The 17550-nt window shown below is 36.8% G+C and overlaps 1 protein-coding gene across 1 annotated transcript in view; it reads right to left on the minus strand.

The window, feature by feature from the left end:
- Positions 1-17550, minus strand: part of LOC127423650 (protein sidekick-2-like) — a 431227-nt gene that overhangs the window by 55304 nt on the left and 358373 nt on the right. Inside the window, exons 5-12 of the mRNA XM_051668153.1 lie at positions 11679-11812; positions 9504-9615; positions 7685-7875; positions 6640-6723; positions 4988-5182; positions 1390-1506; positions 681-848; positions 428-530 (exon numbers count right to left, since the gene is read on the minus strand). Of these exons, the coding sequence (XP_051524113.1) occupies positions 428-530; positions 681-848; positions 1390-1506; positions 4988-5182; positions 6640-6723; positions 7685-7875; positions 9504-9615; positions 11679-11812 (1104 nt within the window). The remainder of the gene's footprint in view (positions 1-427; positions 531-680; positions 849-1389; positions 1507-4987; positions 5183-6639; positions 6724-7684; positions 7876-9503; positions 9616-11678; positions 11813-17550) is intronic.

The raw sequence follows: 17550 nt of genomic DNA on the forward strand, positions 1-17550 counted from the left end.
AAAGTGTCAGGAATGATACCTCAAATCATGCAGCTTGTTGAGAAGGGGTGTGCATTTGTTTTTCTAAGTAATCAAACATATGATTTTCACCTGGCAGATGATAGAATCAGGGAAGGCTGGTTTGCTGGTTATAGCTGGTCTCCCAGCCTGGTCAGACTGGTCCGTTGGCTGGTTTTGGAGGGTTTTTGGGCACTTTGCAGCTGGTCAGGCTGGGAGACCAGGTAGACCAGCTTCACTAGGCTGGGGGATGACCTTAGACTGTTTTTAGATGCATTTATTTAGCAGAGTAGGGACCAGAATACCTTCTACATAAAATCTGCATCAGCAGAAAGGTTGTTTAAAAAAAAATATTAAAACCTGTTGTGTATAGAATCATGCAAAACAGAGCATATGTGAGTTGTGAGTATATGTCATACTGAAGCCGCACCTGACTGAAACACTGGGATCATGCGTCACACCGCAGGTCATGGTGGCTTTTGTTCCTTTGATGACGCTCTGGTCCTGAGGAGGATTAGTGATGCGTGTACGTGCTGGAAGAAAAACATAAAGTGAATACACACATCAGTAGATGCACAGGTGTGCAAACATTCTCTCTGATATGGAGTTGGTATAACTAATGAAGTACAAAGGTATTGTCTCTAATCTATACATTTCAAAGCACACACAACACACACACTCACCCCAGACCACAAGGTCGGCTGATGCCTCATCTATGCCACGCGAGTTGCTGGCCATGCAAGTGTAAGTGCCGGCGTCTGATATGTGGGAGGGGCTTATGAGTAAACTTCCTGACTCGAGGAGAGTGAACCGTGGAAGCTGAACTGAGCCGCTCGCCAGCACACGCTCTCCTGCAGAGATCACACACAAATACATACAGTATATACAATATACAGTTCACATCTCTAAAATCTGATTTGGTGATATCGGCTATTCACTATAAAATAGCCGATATACTTACATCTGTGACCACACACCAGTTGAATTCCATATTAATACTATAAAATAACATATTTACTATTAGTCACTCAAGCTCATGCCCAACAACTCCCCTTAACCATAGTATGATCACTGTAACACACAGTCTCCTGTTGTGTATTGATTTAATATACAGTACATTCAGATAGGAAAATAATCTAAACAAGCTCAGCAGTCAGTAAGGTCAGTCCTTGATGAGAGCAAATGATTCACCATAAATTACCTTTAAGCTAAATCTAAAATGTAAAATTTGAAGAAGGCATTGCAGCAAAATAGTGCAGGAAAATAACCAAATAGAACATATAAAACAGAAAACAAGAGGCACTGGGGAGAAGTGCAGGCTGGGAGTTTACTCTTTGTAGTTGTTTTTCGGAAATGTGTGTGCGAGTAGACAATGAGGGATGTGTTCTTCACCTTTTTGCCAGGTGATTGCAGGTCGGGGTGCTCCTGAGGTCTCACAGTGCAGAATGACTGACATCCCATCAATCACAGTGCTGTCGGAAGGACCGGCCGTGATGTTTGGGGCAATACCTGTGAGAGGAGAACGTGAACTGCATAAGAAACACATCCAGTTGTGGTGTAACTAACTAAAAGTAGAGGGATAGTTTGTGCCAATGAAATTTCGATTCAGTTAAGATCCTCACTGTTTTTGTGCCATATTTTTTCAATCAATCAGACTAACTAGTAGCTTGTAATGTAGAGAACTACATTTAGGGTAGCTTGATTGTAGATTAACTTCCTTCAGTTATGCATAACTTGAAGATTGACAAGATACAGTTTTTAAAGTAGCTTCCCCATTGTTTCTCGGATTGTCAAGGGTTGGGAAATCACACAAAGCATGGTTGAAAGCATGGCTTAGAAATAAAACAATCAAAGAAAACAACAGAACAAAAGTATATATGACAAGAAACATTGAAATACGCAAGAAAACACTTCAGTGGAAAATGTAGACAGAGGTATACATGCAAAGGTGTGTGAAAGATACGTGTGTGTCAGTGTTTTGAATTGTAAGCGGAGGTAAACAGAGGCTAGATTTGGTTTTTATTGTTTTAGTAAGCTCTCTGTGTCTCTGAGCAGCAAGATAAGCTCAGTCACTCCTCCATAAAAACTCGTTTTATCTCTCTCTCTCTCTCTCTCTCTTTCTGTCTGTCTCTCTAACACTAACTTTTCTTTTAACAAAAGAGTATTAATCACAGCCTTAGCCCACCAATAAAAAAAATAATAGCAGCACAGCGGCCCGAGAGAGGATGAGGGACTTAAAGAAAGGAAGGGATTGTTGATATGTCATAAAAGGCAAATTCCACAAGTAGGGTAAACAATGCTAGGTTAAATGAATATTACATAATGGAGCGCAACAGTGCCACCCCACTTTTTCAGCAGTCTTTTATATATATATATATATATATATATATATATATATATATATATATATATATATATATATATATATATATATATTTATTTTTTTTTTTTTTTTTTTTTTTTCACAGGCATTTACAACAACCCTTAATAAAAGTGTTTTAAGCAATGAACCAAACCAACCAGCTACGAGGTAAATCACAACATTACAAGCTTGGATTTAAAACAGAAACATATCTGAAAATCAGACAAAAAGCTGTGGTACAAGTCTGTGTACAAAAAAAAAAAAAAAAAAAGAAAAAAAAAAGAAAAAAGAGTATGTGAACTCTTTAGAATTAGCTGGTTTTCTGCATTAATTAGTCATAAAATGTGACCTAATCTTCATCAAAATCACAATTATAGACAAACACAATGTGCTTAAGCTAATAACACACAAACAGTTATAATGTTTCATGTCTTTATTGAACACATCTTATTAAATATCACAGTGTTGTGGAAAAAGTAAGTGAACCCTAGAATTAAATAACTGGCCGATCTTCCTTTAGCAGCAATAACCTCAACCAAGCATTTCCAGTGGCTGCGGATAAGACCTGCACAACGTTCAGAAGGAATTTTGGACCATTCTTTCTTACAGAACTGCTTCAGCTCAGCCATATTCTTAGGATGTCTGGTGTAAATGGCTCTCTTGAAGTCATTCCACAACTTCTCTATTGGGTTAGGTCTGGCCTCTGTCTCGGCCACTCCAAAAGGTGGATTTTCATTTTTTGAAGCAATTCTGTAGAGGATTTACATCAATGTTTAGGGTCATTGTCCTGCTGGATCACTCAACTTCTACTGAGGTTCAGCTGGCGAACTGCAACCCTGACATTATCATGTAGAATATCTTGATAAACTTGGAAATTCATTTTTCCCTTGATAATGGCAAGTGGTCCAGGCCCCGAAGCAGCAAAGCAGCCCCAAGTAATGATGCTCCCACCACTGTACTTCACCGTTGGGATAATGTTTTCATGTTGGTATTCAATGCCCTTTTTATGCCATACGTAGTGCTGCATGTTCTTCTCAAACAATTCAACCTTAGTTTCATCAGTCCACAAAACATATTCCCAGTAGTGTTGTGGAGTGTCAAGGTGGTCCTTGGCAAACTTCAGGCACGCAGCAATAAGCACGCGGCTTCCTTCATGGTGTCCTGCTATGAACACCATGGCTGTTTAATGTTTTCCGTATAGCAGACTCATGAACAGAGATGTTAACCAGTTCCAATGATTCCTTCAAGTCTTAAGCTGTCTTTTTTACCTCATTGAGCATTCTGTGGTGTGCCCTTTAAGTCACCTTGGCTGGACGGCCACTTCTAGGGAGAGTAGCCAAAGTACTAAATCGTCTCCATTTATAGAACATTTGTCTAATTGTGGACAGATAAATATCTAAGCTCTTCAATATAATTTTGTAACCCTTCTGCAAAGCAACAATTCTTGATTGTAGGTCTTCTCTTATTTGCGAAGCATGGTCCACGTCAGCAGATGCTTCTTGTGAACAGCAAACTCAAAATGTTAAAGTGCTTTTGCCTAGAAGTCAAAGTAGCTCCAACCCACACCTCCAATCTTGTTTCATTAATTGGACGCCAGGTTTGCCAACTCCTGACTCTAATTAGCTTCTTTTTTTTTTTTTTTTTTGGTCATCTTTAGCCTAGGGATTCACTTACTTTTTCCACAGCACTGTGAATGTTTAAAGGGATGTGTTCAACAAACACATGAAAGATTATAATTGTTTGTGTGTTGTTAGCTTAAGCACACTGTGCTTTGTCTATACATGTGACTGTAATGAATATGAGATTACATTTTATAAGCAATTAAAGCAGAAAAGCAGCAAATTTCAAAAGGGTTCACACCACTGTATATACAAATATAAATAGTTTGAGTGTATGGAGACCAACTCGACTGCATCATTTACAGTGCGTCATGGAAGTGGGTGGTGGCTGCAGAGCTCTTTTACCGTGGTTTGTTTGCTGCGACTCTCTAAATGGATCTTTCTCTTTAGGATTCACGGGTAACGTGTAGTTGTTTTTATCAGGAATTCCGCTTTTAAACATGATATTTAAAGGTATTAAGTTCAAATGAATAAATTGGAAATATCAACAAAATCATACAGTATACCATCGGTTAACAACATTAAAGCTCATGGTAGGTCTGTCTTTAAAGGTTTATAAGTTATTGTTATAAATCAATCAGCCTATGGAGAATTTTTATGGGTTTGGGAATCAGACTGTTGCTGTCCAGGTAGACAGAATTAAAAAAAAAATATGATTTAAAATAAGGCTAATTAAAAGCTTTGTGAAATATTAAAAATATGTCATGCCAGTATTGTAGAATTCTAGTTGACAAAACCCCCCCAGAAAACATTGGTTGTGATAATTACACATGATCTAGATCATTTAAAAAGTACAACTCATGAACAGGGAATTTGTTTCCATCAAGTATTTGTGGAAAGTACCAAAAAGCTTTCTGATAGAAAGAGACAGGCAGAGAGCGAGAGAGAGCTAGATTGAGAGAGCAAAATGAAATAAATGTTCAAATATATTTGTGCATCAGACTATGAGAGGAAGAGAGCAATGCAGAGACAATATGTAATCCCGAGAGAAGTGGATGGATGAACTCACTGGTAACAGCAAGGTAGGTGTTGGTCTGCACCTCTCCCGCCTGATTGCGGGCAAAACACTGGAACATTCCGGTGTCATCAGGCAGAAGGCCGTTCACCTGCAGGCTGCCCCCTGCCAGCACTCTGTAGCGCGGGGTCTTCACTGGGCTGATGGAAACTGCATCCTTATACCATACAATATCAGGCTGAGGGACTCCTGAGAGAAGCATATGTACACTACCAATCAAAAGTTTAGACACGCCTACTCATTCTTTATTATTACAGTTTTCCACAATTTAGAATAAAAGGCATCAAAACTATGAAATAATACAAATGAAAATGATGTACTTAAATATGGTATTATATTAATTATGATATTACCATATGATTATATATTATCCTCATGCTACCCCACGTACACATGCCTGGACGTTGTATTTTGGCATCGCTATATGCAACGCATAATTTAATTTAATTTAAACTGACTGATCTCAGTTCAGATGACCCTGGGCTATCAGTAAAGGGTTAAACTTTCGACAGTCATGTGACAAAACAACATGGCGCTGATCAAAGTGGAGTGTTTCTTTGGGAGAAACGCCAACAAAACTACATATTTTAAGAAACCTAATTACATTTTTACATTGAAACCTGTTTGAGTCAAAAGATTAGAGTCTCTAGTTTAATTCGATATGCCATTTTTTAAAATTTGAGTGATTTATCACGAAACGCCCTGCTGCTAAAAACAACGTAAACTAATGTGTACTTGAGCACATTTTCCCCTTAGAAATCCTATATTTACTGTGCATTATCACTATGAGAATATTTGGGTTCATCCAAATCTGAAAATGTTGCTTTCAGAGGCTTGATATGGAGTTAGGATAAAAATAAGATGCATTTCGAACTGTTCTAAAACCAGAGCAGACAACATACTGGAGGTTAAGTCATTTACTAAGTAGTGAGCAAGGGAGCAAAGGAGTATCCTATAGCTCTATATGCTTTAATGCATTCACTCCTAAATTATGACAAAAAGTTCAGTTTCAAGCTGCAGATGATGTTTGGACCATTCAACATGTTTGGCAGACATGGGACAATGGTAATCAGTACATAGAGTAGATTCAGGATTTATAATGTATATTTTTATTTTAACATGGTTGGCAGTGATTGGATGATGCTGGACAATACTTTGAATCAGAATTAATTATACTAATTTCTGATGTAATCCAAAACATGAATAACCAACACTCCTAAAAACATAATAAACATTTTGATACAAAATAAATAAATAAATAAATAAAATACAAATACAAATCTGACTTTCTATAGCTTGGTATTATTTAAAATTTCACAACTTATTCCAGCTGTCCTCATATGTAGCCATTCATTTTTAGAAGTATTTGCTTTAATTATAATTTTTTTGCATGTTTGCTACTAGTTACAAATCAAAAAGGCACAGCAGTCACGCTCAGGTCTTAGGAGGTGTAGAATTATGTAGTGTCCAAAATTTTTTAAACAAATCGAAACTTTTTTTTTTTTTTTACGTCTTCAAAGTAGCCACCCTTTGCCTGGACTCCAGCTCAGTTTATGTTCATAAAATATGCTCTGACTGGCATTTGTTTGTCACTTTAGAGAGCATGTCGCTGTCAGTAAGGTAAGAACAATTACTTGAGATCCCACCTTTGGCCTGGCAGGGTATATCCACAACTTTCTCCATCTCAGCTGTGATGTGTTTGTCTGGTTCCTTAACAAACTGAGGTGGTTCTGCAGAAGAGAGAGGGCAGGTTAGGGTTGTGACCGCCACATGTGCACTTTCAGAGCAGAACACTACAGACAAACAGCATTTCTGAGAATTCTGAGGATTTTTGAGAACATCCTGCATAGACCATCTGGTTTAGAGCTCCAATAATAGAACTTTGCTAATGAGACAATTTTTTTTTTTTTTTTTTTTTTTGCTAAGGGGGACATATCGTTCATCACTCTTTTCAAATATGAGTTTTCACATAAAAGATGCACTATGAAAGCAAAAAAGTGTATCTCCACAGTCCATCCAGAAGGAAACTGAGTTCCTAAAAACACAGCCTTCAGAATGCATCATGGTTATGATGTCAATACATACAGTAAGTTAAGTAATTTATTAGCACATAAAATAATAATAATAATAAATAAATAAATAAATAAATAAATAAATTCATTCAAGTTGAGCCTGAAGTGCTGTACAGCAGGAACACATCATATTATATATCTGTACTATAGTATAATAATATTATAAATATTGTATATAAGAAAATATTTCAAAAACTAATGGGAACAAATACGTTGAAAACACATGATAAAAAAAAATGAGCAGAAAAGCAAGAAAAGTATTACAATCTATCAGATACGTAATAAGAATAAACACAGGGTGGAGAAAGGTCATGTTAAACTAAATTATAACCATTTTAGGTGCAAGAGAGCATGACTAAAATTATACTTTAAGTGGAATATAAGAAAAGAAAAAAGAGAGAGAATACATTAAAATGGCCAGATTAAAAAACCATTCTGTAATCTCCAGTCCATGTTGGATCTACATTCTCACAGAGGCTTAAATCGTATTTCAAGTTTATCAGACAAAACTGTTACTTGTCCATCATACAAAGCTTTGTATAGTTCTAGTGTCAGCCATATGCAGTACAATCTTACAGTAAACATGTTTACATGCGTGCATCCTGTATATGTATATTACCCAGCACATGAAGGTATGCTCCAGCACTGACAGAGGGCACGCTGCTGCTACGGAGAACAGCTTCACACTCGTAGAAGCCAGAGTCACTGACCACCGGACTCAAAATCGTCAGTCTACGGTTAAAATCACTCAGTCCACTCCTCACCAGAATGCCATCCTTCTTCCAACTGATACTCAACTTTATTAATGGCCTTATAGAGAATTAAAAAGGAAAGAAAGGGTCATTGCCAGCCATTAAGCTTTTGCTTTTCCAACTAATTAAATTTAAAGGAATGTTACGTATTCAAACATCTAAAGCTCTGTTGACGACATCTGTGACATGCTGTTGATTACCACAGCAAATAATTCTGGCTTGTTTCTCAGTTTGTAAAATGCATTCCTGGGAACAGATATGTTAATAAAGCAGTAAAGTTGTCAAAATCATCTTTTTAGGGGCAAGACTACCGTTCAGAATAGTTCAACTATACCTTTAACACGAACAATGCTTATCCCTTGTAGATATCCTTTCCAAACAGTGTGTATTTTAACATTAATCATGTTGCAATGCCTTGCCCTTTAGACTTCCATTGTAAGATTTTTTTACATTTTTTTTTTTAATTTATTTTTTTGCAATTGTGAATTTTGTAGATTGTTGTTACAAACTGAGGGATGATTTGAAACTATTTGCTGCGGTAATTGACAAAATGTCATGAATGCTCCCCATAGAGCTCAACTTGTATTAAATCTGGAACATTCCTTCAAAGGTAGGTTTGCATTTCCTCAAGGAAATATCAGTGCTTGCAAGGTGATCAATGACATCATTAGTAAGAATTCGAATGGCACCTTTAATTGTATATGTCATAAAAAAATACAAAGTAAAACGTTTAAAACTATAAAAATTAAAATACAAAGAACACAAAAAGCTGAAATTATCTGCATAGCATAATTTGAATGGGGTCTGAAGTTTTGAGAACTGAAATCATTAGAGAAAATGTATAAGATGACAGATAAAAATACAGTTCTTGACTTGCAATCACTGTAATTAAAATCACTGTCTTTTCATTCAAACTGCTGGGCAATTAGAAGTCAGTCACCTTGCATTAGGGATGGGTGATACCACTTATTTTCTTTTCGATCTGATACCAAGTACTTTTAGGCCATTATCGCCGATATCGATACCAATACTGATACCTCTAATAAATTTAAATTTTTACGAATTCTTTGGATAAAATTAGTAAAACCATGGTTAATTGTATCAAAACCTTGGTTACTGCCAAAAAACAAAACAAAAACATGGTTACTACAGTTGTGGTTACTAGTCATGGTAAATACAATATTACTACAGTAAATCCATGGGTAGTTTTCATAAGGGTATCATTTATTAACGAGGATTAAAGATCATTATCAGTGTTTTAACAACTCTGAATTTAAATAAGCCTGTAAAAATGGTCACACAAGCCCATTATAATACATGTCATGCCTAGGTTTGTCATTACTTGGTGTGAATAACTCCAGATTCTGTTTTTCTGTCATTACCTCAGGAAAGCACTGCTCCCTCTTTGAACGAGCGCTGTGACTGAAAGGGTGAGAGCTGTCTGCTAGTGTATTTTAGCATTTCTGTGCGTCAAGATGAGCGGAAGAAAAAATTGTTCGCTCATATTTATTCTTTTCCACTTCGAAGCTTATGAGATGCATTAATATTCATGTTTTCTAAATAATAAGATCACTAGTTAAAAAACAACAACTTCAGAATCCATATTTTTATGTGAGGATCGATATTCTTGATACCACATCAGTATCGGAAGTATCGATACTTTAGTATCGATCCGCCCATCCCTACCTTGCATTGGCCACACACTCCATGGTGACCTCAGAGGTTCCTGAGATAACGCTGGTGTTTCTTGGTGGGATCACAATGGTGGGAGCAATGGGGTCTGCAGGACCACCAACATCTAGAGAAGGAGAGAGAGATGTGAGAATGTGAAAGCGGTGCGAACATGACCAGGTGTATTATGAAACTCAGGTAAAAGACATTATCGATTGAGTGTTTTTAATAGAAGTCTGATCTGTCATCTTCAGGTGTGAGTGTCAGCGATAGATGTGAGTGTGTGCGTGAGTGTGCGTGTGTGATGTTGCCAGCAGAGACAGTTGCTGTAAAGCTTTGATACCCAAATACAGCTTCTGGGACGGACTGTCCTTTACACACACACACACACACACACACACACAACATTATTGCTAAATTATATTACATAGTTCATTACATGTATCCCGGCAGATCAGAGGTGAAATTTCTACTGTGTGGCGTTAATTGTAAGTTAAAGGGTCAAGACACGAGGAATCAAATTGTCCTTGATCTTTTGATATATAAGAGGTCATTGTACTATAAAAACATAATGTAAGTTTCAGAACTGAAAACTTCCTCCTCAATAAAAAACAAAACAAGAGAGTATTTATTTTTAACCAAGCTGTAAAAAAACGGCTCGTTTGGAATTTGTGGAACTTTGGAAGGACCAAATACATCTGCATATGCAACATCTATTTTTCCGTCATTACACCCTTGGCCCTGCTCAGTTGTGCTTAGTCAGTCACACTCGTGAAGAGGAGAGAGATGGGGCCTTTCATGGGAGATTCATCCAAGTAGACTTACACAGGACACCTTCATGTGCCTGTCTGTATTTAAATGTTTTTCTACATAAACATGCACAGACAGACGTCTTTGACCGCTTGATACATATCACCGGCTGCTTTTAGGAGACACGGTGTCAAGTTATAACTCTAAATAGGAGAAGTTCTCTGTCATTCAGCTGAGCACAAACGCATCATGGATGCTTTCTTTCGCCCATCTGCACTATTTTTAGCTGTTGGTGTATGAAAACATGATGGAATGATACTGAAAACTGGATGTGGATGTGTCTTCAGCATATTTTAGAGTGGATTATATGTTCGGTTCTTACCAGTCATAATACTATTCAAGCTTTGCAAAGGAACTCTTATTGAAGGATGGGGCAGATAAAACACTTGGACGCGATCGCAAAAACCGTGAGTAAACAATTTAATTCATGAATATTTCATATGTCATGACTGTGTGATAGTTTATGGTGCTGACATCCTGTTTACGCCGGGCTCGTCTGTCCGTTGACTCGACGCAATGGCTTGAGGCTGTCTACACCTGGCGCGTCGACACAAACTTTCTAAACTGTTTATTTGTTTTGTTGTGTTGTTGGCAGTTTTGCGTGCAGTGCAAAATGGAACAGGACATCTGTTTATTGTCGGCGCAACGCAACTCGCCGCAACAGATGCTTTCATGGTAGACAGCATCATTGATTAGAATTACTTTTTTTCTTCTGCTGAGCACAAAGAGTTTTAGAAAAATATCTCAGCTCTGTAGGTCCATACAAAGCAAGTGAATGGTCCAAAAGCACATAAAGGCAGCATAAAAGTAATCCATAAGACTCTAGTGGTTAAATCCATATCTTCAGAAATGATATGATAGGTTTGGGTGATATTTAAGTCATTCTTTACTATAAATCTCCACTTTCACTTTTACATTCTTCTTTTGTTTTTGGCGATTCACATTTTTGTGCATATCGCCACCTACTGGGCAGGGAGGATAATTTATTGAAAAAAAATTCTTAAATATTGATCTGTTTCTCACCCACACCTTTCATATCGCTTTTGAAGATATGGATTTAACCACTGAAGTCTGCCATTATATGCTTTTTGGACCTTCATAAATCTGGCCATCATTCACTTGCATTGTATGGACCTGCAGAGCTAAAATATTTTTTCTAAAAATCTTCATTTGTGTTCAGCAGAAGAAAGTCAGACACATTTGGAATGGCATGACAATTTTCCTTTTTGGGTGAACTATCCTTTTAAACCTTAAACCCAACCAAGAGTGTCATAAAAGCTAATATTAGATGTCAAATGGAATTGCTGAAGCAACGACTCCATTTTGTGGTTGTTCTATGACACTTTCGGCTCACGTGTATCTGTGTGTGTTTAAACGTACTTTCTACAGACAGTGTTATGGGCTGGCCCGTCTTGTTTTCTCCATTCTTGTCATTTACAGCTTGTACGTAGTATCTTCCTGCATCTGGGGCCACTGTGGACAGGATGACCAGTGTATTGTCCAGGGTGATGGCTCTGTGAAAAACCAGCAAACAGAATCACAGTCAACAGTTCACAAAGACACACTGTAAGATTCAAATGTCAGATTCAAGCACAGATTTATAACACTGAATCAGAGAGTTCACAATTAAACCGAATGCCAAATGTTCAGTTTTGCGCTCAAGGCTTATATTTACATGATAAATTCCCCACTGATATTTTAGTGACTGTTGAGTGCCAATTCATTGCCATCTCATTATGCCTATTCATATACACAAAGAAAAAGTCTTTAAAAAAAATGACAGTTTTGAATATTCCTTTTGTTTTTGTTTTTTTTGTTTTTTTGCTGTTTTTCATCGTTGTTGAAACTGTGACTCATTCCGACATAATACACAAAGAGATGTTATTTTTCCATCTGTCAGTTTCCTCTACATAAAATGCTCCATACATATCACAAACTACCAGTGGCATCAGAAACCTGCAACAGCTGCAGAGATGGAAGGAATTTCTCCATAAAAAAGAGAATTATGTTATCATTATTATTCATTTCATCCATTTTATAGACATTTCAGTCTTTCCATTAAGCCCTTATAAAGTTTAAAACTATTAAAATATATAGGCTAAATAAAACACAGTAGGCACTTTTTATGAATAGGATACACGTTAGAGAATGAAATCTGTGGTAATGAGGTAATTTTTGGTCATTTCTGTCCCACTAGCTTTTCAGAAGAATAAACCTATGCATGGCTTGCTTATAGTTTATAGTCACTGCATGTTGAGATGATATAGGAGAAAATATTTTAACATTAAAAATACGCACTCCAGCTTTATTTTTATTTATTTTTTTATCAATTTTATTTAACTTCAAGGTTTATTTAATGTATATTTCTACTAAAATGGTTACTGTAAAATGGTTATGGGATGAAAAACTGCAAATATCATATACAATAAATGTGAAATAAAACAGCTCATGTATTTTTTAGTTTGACCCCCTAATGTTGATGATCAAGATATTCTAAATGACCTTACACTGAAAAAAAAAAAAAAAGCATTTATACGTAAAATAATTTTTTATGCATTTCAGACCTTGTTTTGTACCCTATTATTGGAAAGTGCCAGTAAACAGCCATGTATTGTGCATGTAACCATTGTTTCCCCTCTTTAGCAGTACATTCACACATCCTGCACTGAATAACCAGCCATCTCCCATCTCCAACCGACCGCTCCATTGCTGTCCACTGGGCCGATGCCTGACACTTGCCCCATGGAGTGCCAATTACTGTGCCTCCTTTGTTTACAATCAATGTTTTCTCATTATGAGTGTGTGTTGGAAAATTGAGGAAGAATTGTTCGTTCTGCGCGACTGCCCTCAACCCGTTGTGCACACCAACAGTCTTTAAGTTGGCACCCTCGTTCCTCTGGCTCAGCTCCTCTGGGGAGTGGAATGCTAATAGGAATGTGTCATTCTCGCTGCTGGAATACCAAATGTGTGCTGGAGCCCCAGAGCTGTTTCTGAGTAAGGCTGCAGATGCTTACTGATAAAGTCAGCATATTTTGAGGCACAACTGACAGATGTTTCACCCAACTTTCCTTCTCTCTTGGATGTACAACTGTAAAGGACTATAATGTAGCTGACTGGATTGGTATTGCGTACGTTTTTTCATATAACACCCTCAAAGGTATGTTCGGGGCTCAATACATGTTATGCTCAATCAACAGAATGCTGACACAGTTGTTTCCACAAAAATAATTTTAACTCGTCCCTTGTTTATATATATATATATATATATATATATATATATATATATATATATATATATATATATATATATATAGGCTGTCGATTTTACGTGATAATTCTGTGCGATTAATTATTTTAAAAGTAAAGTATTAAAAAAAATAACTCAATTAATACAATTAATAAGGAATATTCCTTCCATATGAGCAAATCAAGCATGGAGTATCCCCTGTTTTATCCAGGGGCAGTAAGTAAAACTTGCTGTAGAGGCAATGCGCAGCTTATACAGACAGAGAACAAACCACACTTACCGGTTGTGTCTAGAAAGGATCCCTGTCTCGTCAATCTCGTGAGATTCTTACACATCGCTAATTTGAAGTCGCACAGCAACGAGGAGAACTTGTGAAAGATTATTTTAAATTGTCTGTTTTGATGATCAATTCAAGCTTTACAATAAATATTTCACATAATACATTTGATAACTTTAGATTTATGTCTGCTACTTTCGGTCATCAGATATTGTTGGTCACTGGAGAAGTACATCAATTAGCTCAGTTGTTCAGAGTTTGACTAGGTGGTCAAGGGTTAACATATTCGCCCCTTGTATAAGTCCCGTTTTCTAATCCACTCAGACGCAATTTTATAATTTAATAAAACAAAGATGGCATCTGCACTTCAGTGGACGTATATCTTGAGTGGGGACACATTTGTTTGCATTTTCTTTGCGATTCGCTGCACGAGCTGTGGAACAAAAACAAAATCTCTTCAATATTTGTTTTACATTTTCCAGTTCTTTAAACAGCAGCTAGTTTTTTTTTTTTTTTCAACACAAACACTTTTTAATTCATGAATTACTATTAATGTCAGTTAAGTCACAATGACAGAATCTAAGATTTGAAGTAAAGAAACATAGGGTGCTGTATGAGATTTCAAGAAGACAACAGGATTTCTTAATAATAATAATAATAAGGCAAAGGCTATTTGCACTAACTGTAAATAGCAACATCTTTGCACTAAGTGCAAATAATGTTAGACAGATACTATTTGCACCCCTAATTAAATACTAACGGCATCACTGCAGTGTGTTTATTGTGAGTCCCACATACAACCTACACCACCCTATCACTGCGAGGAAATCAACATTTATATTCATTTTATTTATTATTATTAGAAGTATTAAAGAAACATATTAAGAGTGGAGACAGGAAACAGGATGGGTAAAACTGGGTCAAAGGATCGACTAGAACGCAGGTCTACCATCTTATCACACTAAGCCATTGGAGAGACACTCAAGGAGCAGATTGTCTTTCATTTCTTTGTTTCCACCAGACTATTTCAGTGCAAATAGCCACACTATGAGGCAGGTATTTATACCTAGTGCAAATAGTCACTCTATGATAATGATAATTATAATACTAATACTACTAATAATAATGTTATATTATTGAAGTTTCTAATGCTTTCCATAATTAATACGCTGAAATGTGAGCAAAAAAGCACAGGCGTAAGGATCTTAACAGAATGCACATGCGCGAGAAGTTGACGAGAGAGGGATCCCTTCTAGACATGACCGCACTTACCGAGAGCAGACAACACAAGATGAGGATGTACATGTTCTTGCTTTCAAACACAGCTTGATGGAGTGCAAATCCGAAGTCAGGGATCTCAAGACATGTTTTTCTGAGTTTCAAAATTCGTTTAACTTGACATAGCGATTTTGTCTGTATTTTTTGTCTGACGCAGGTGTACATTGAAGCATCCTTAGACAACCCTTAAATCTATCTCGGACTGACTGAAGAATTCAATTGCAAAATGGATTGCTGTGAAACATAGGCCTATGTTAGGCTTATGTTCAATAATATGGAAATAAACAATATATTGGATTCTCAAGCCACTTTTTGCATTGTCTTTTTATAATGCTTCACTTGTGTGCCAAAATAATGTAATACATTTTAATTAGCTGTATTATTATTTTTAAAATATATTTATTTTATTTATAATTATTTAAATATAACAATGAATATATTGAATTATTTTTTTTATTTTTTTGATGGGCTTTCTTAGCAAATACATATGTACGTGATTAACTGTGATTAGTTCGATTAATTAATTGGTATACCATGTAATAAAAATAAATAAATAATTAAAAGTAAATAATGTTGAAGCTGTGGCCTAATGGTTACTGCAGATGCTCCAACACATTAAGCTGTGGTGCTCATTTGGGCAACATGAGTTCGATTCCAGCTTGCAACATTTCCTATCCTTTTCCAATTGATAAGTGGTATTGAGGCCAAAAAAAAAGAAAAAGTGTGCTAAATAACCAATTACATACATTGTGTATACAGAGAGTTGCAGAACTGCTTATAGCAAGCTGAATCATCAACAAAACAACTCAAACACACTGTCAATATTAAACCCATGGATTAATAACGATGTTGGATAAATATTCATAAGTATCTGCCTAATTAAAATTAATGTAGTCCCAAAACCGGCCATGATTACACCACTCCAAACACTTCAGCACCTATAGCAAAGACAACACAGAAAGAATACACATTAGCTCTGTTCCAAAACCTAGTGAGTTGCCTAAAGCCTGGTTTATACTCAATGCAACCACTTCTTCGCGAGGGTTCGTGCGCACAAAGTGACATCAAGACAGCGTTCGACTGGCCTCCGCAAAGTTCTGTTTTGCGCAGTCGTGCACATGCCAGTTTTTTTTTTTTTTTACCTTTCGCGTGGTGCCTGCGCACTGCTTCAATCCAATTCGATGAATTCAAGGAAAGGGACAGGGCAGATGTGCCTGTGCTTTTGAGGCAGAGTAAAGTTCTCCGCGGCATCCATGCACAACTCACCACGCGCCCCACCGAGGGCGAGGACCACATTATAGCGACCGCGAGGAGATTACTCCATGTGACTCTACCCTCCCTAGCAACAGGGCCAATTTGGTTGCTTAGGAGACCTGGCGAACAATAGTATTTTGATTAACTAACATTAACAAAAATTAATAAATGATGTAAAATCTATATATTTTTAATTGTTTGTTTACGATACCCTTATGATGCATTAACTAATGTTAAAGAATGGAAACTTACAATTATTTAAAAAATAACAGACATTACATTAATGATTTCATCAGTGCAATTTGGCTTGCTTAAAAGCAAATATCATCTCATATTTCTATGCGTTGCTTAAAATTACCTTTACAGCAGCACCATTAAGACATTAAGTTGCCGAACAGTCAGCTGTCAAAGGATATTACATCAACCTTCTGAAATGATTAATGAATGCTGTATGAATAGTGCAGCTCAACATAGAGGGATGACATAAGACCAGATAATCGACTTTAATATATCTCCTCATGCACAATCTTGGTCTCAAATTTCTCCGGGTTTCGACTCATGTTGGATCGCTGCAGACGGTTAAAAAGGGTGAACGGCTGTGGTGTGATGATCAGCAGTGAATATTTCACTCTGCCTGGGTAATTGTGTGGCAGGTGTCAGGAAGAAAGCCACACTGCTGCTGAATTATGGATTGGCAGAAGGACACGGCCCATGACTGCAAATTAATCTCAGGTGATTCCCTAAACCTGAGCACACAGAGTGAGAATAAAGATACAGACTGAGCAGACCGAGCAGCTAATGAGGCAGTGAAGAACACACACACTCACATTTATACATTGTTATCTCCTTATAGACCCATTCACATTAGTTTAATAAACAAGCAATCACATTTACAAACACACACACACACACACACACACACACACACATTTTGTATGCACATACTGTACATTGTTATTGCCTTATAGACCCATACAGGTTTATAAACTCAAACAACCACATATACATACGCACACGCACACGCACACACACACACACACACACACACACTGCATGCATACAACCACAAATTGACAAAGCTGACTGACTGATTTTTGCACATGTCCCACATTACCCATAAATATTGCACATATACATATTTCTGAAAGACAGGCATGAATATAAAATAAGATTAAACCCATCAACCCATTTTACAA

The sequence above is a fragment of the Myxocyprinus asiaticus genome, chromosome 32 (assembly GCF_019703515.2).
Source record: "Myxocyprinus asiaticus isolate MX2 ecotype Aquarium Trade chromosome 32, UBuf_Myxa_2, whole genome shotgun sequence".
In the NCBI taxonomy this organism is placed as follows: domain Eukaryota; kingdom Metazoa; phylum Chordata; class Actinopteri; order Cypriniformes; family Catostomidae; genus Myxocyprinus; species Myxocyprinus asiaticus.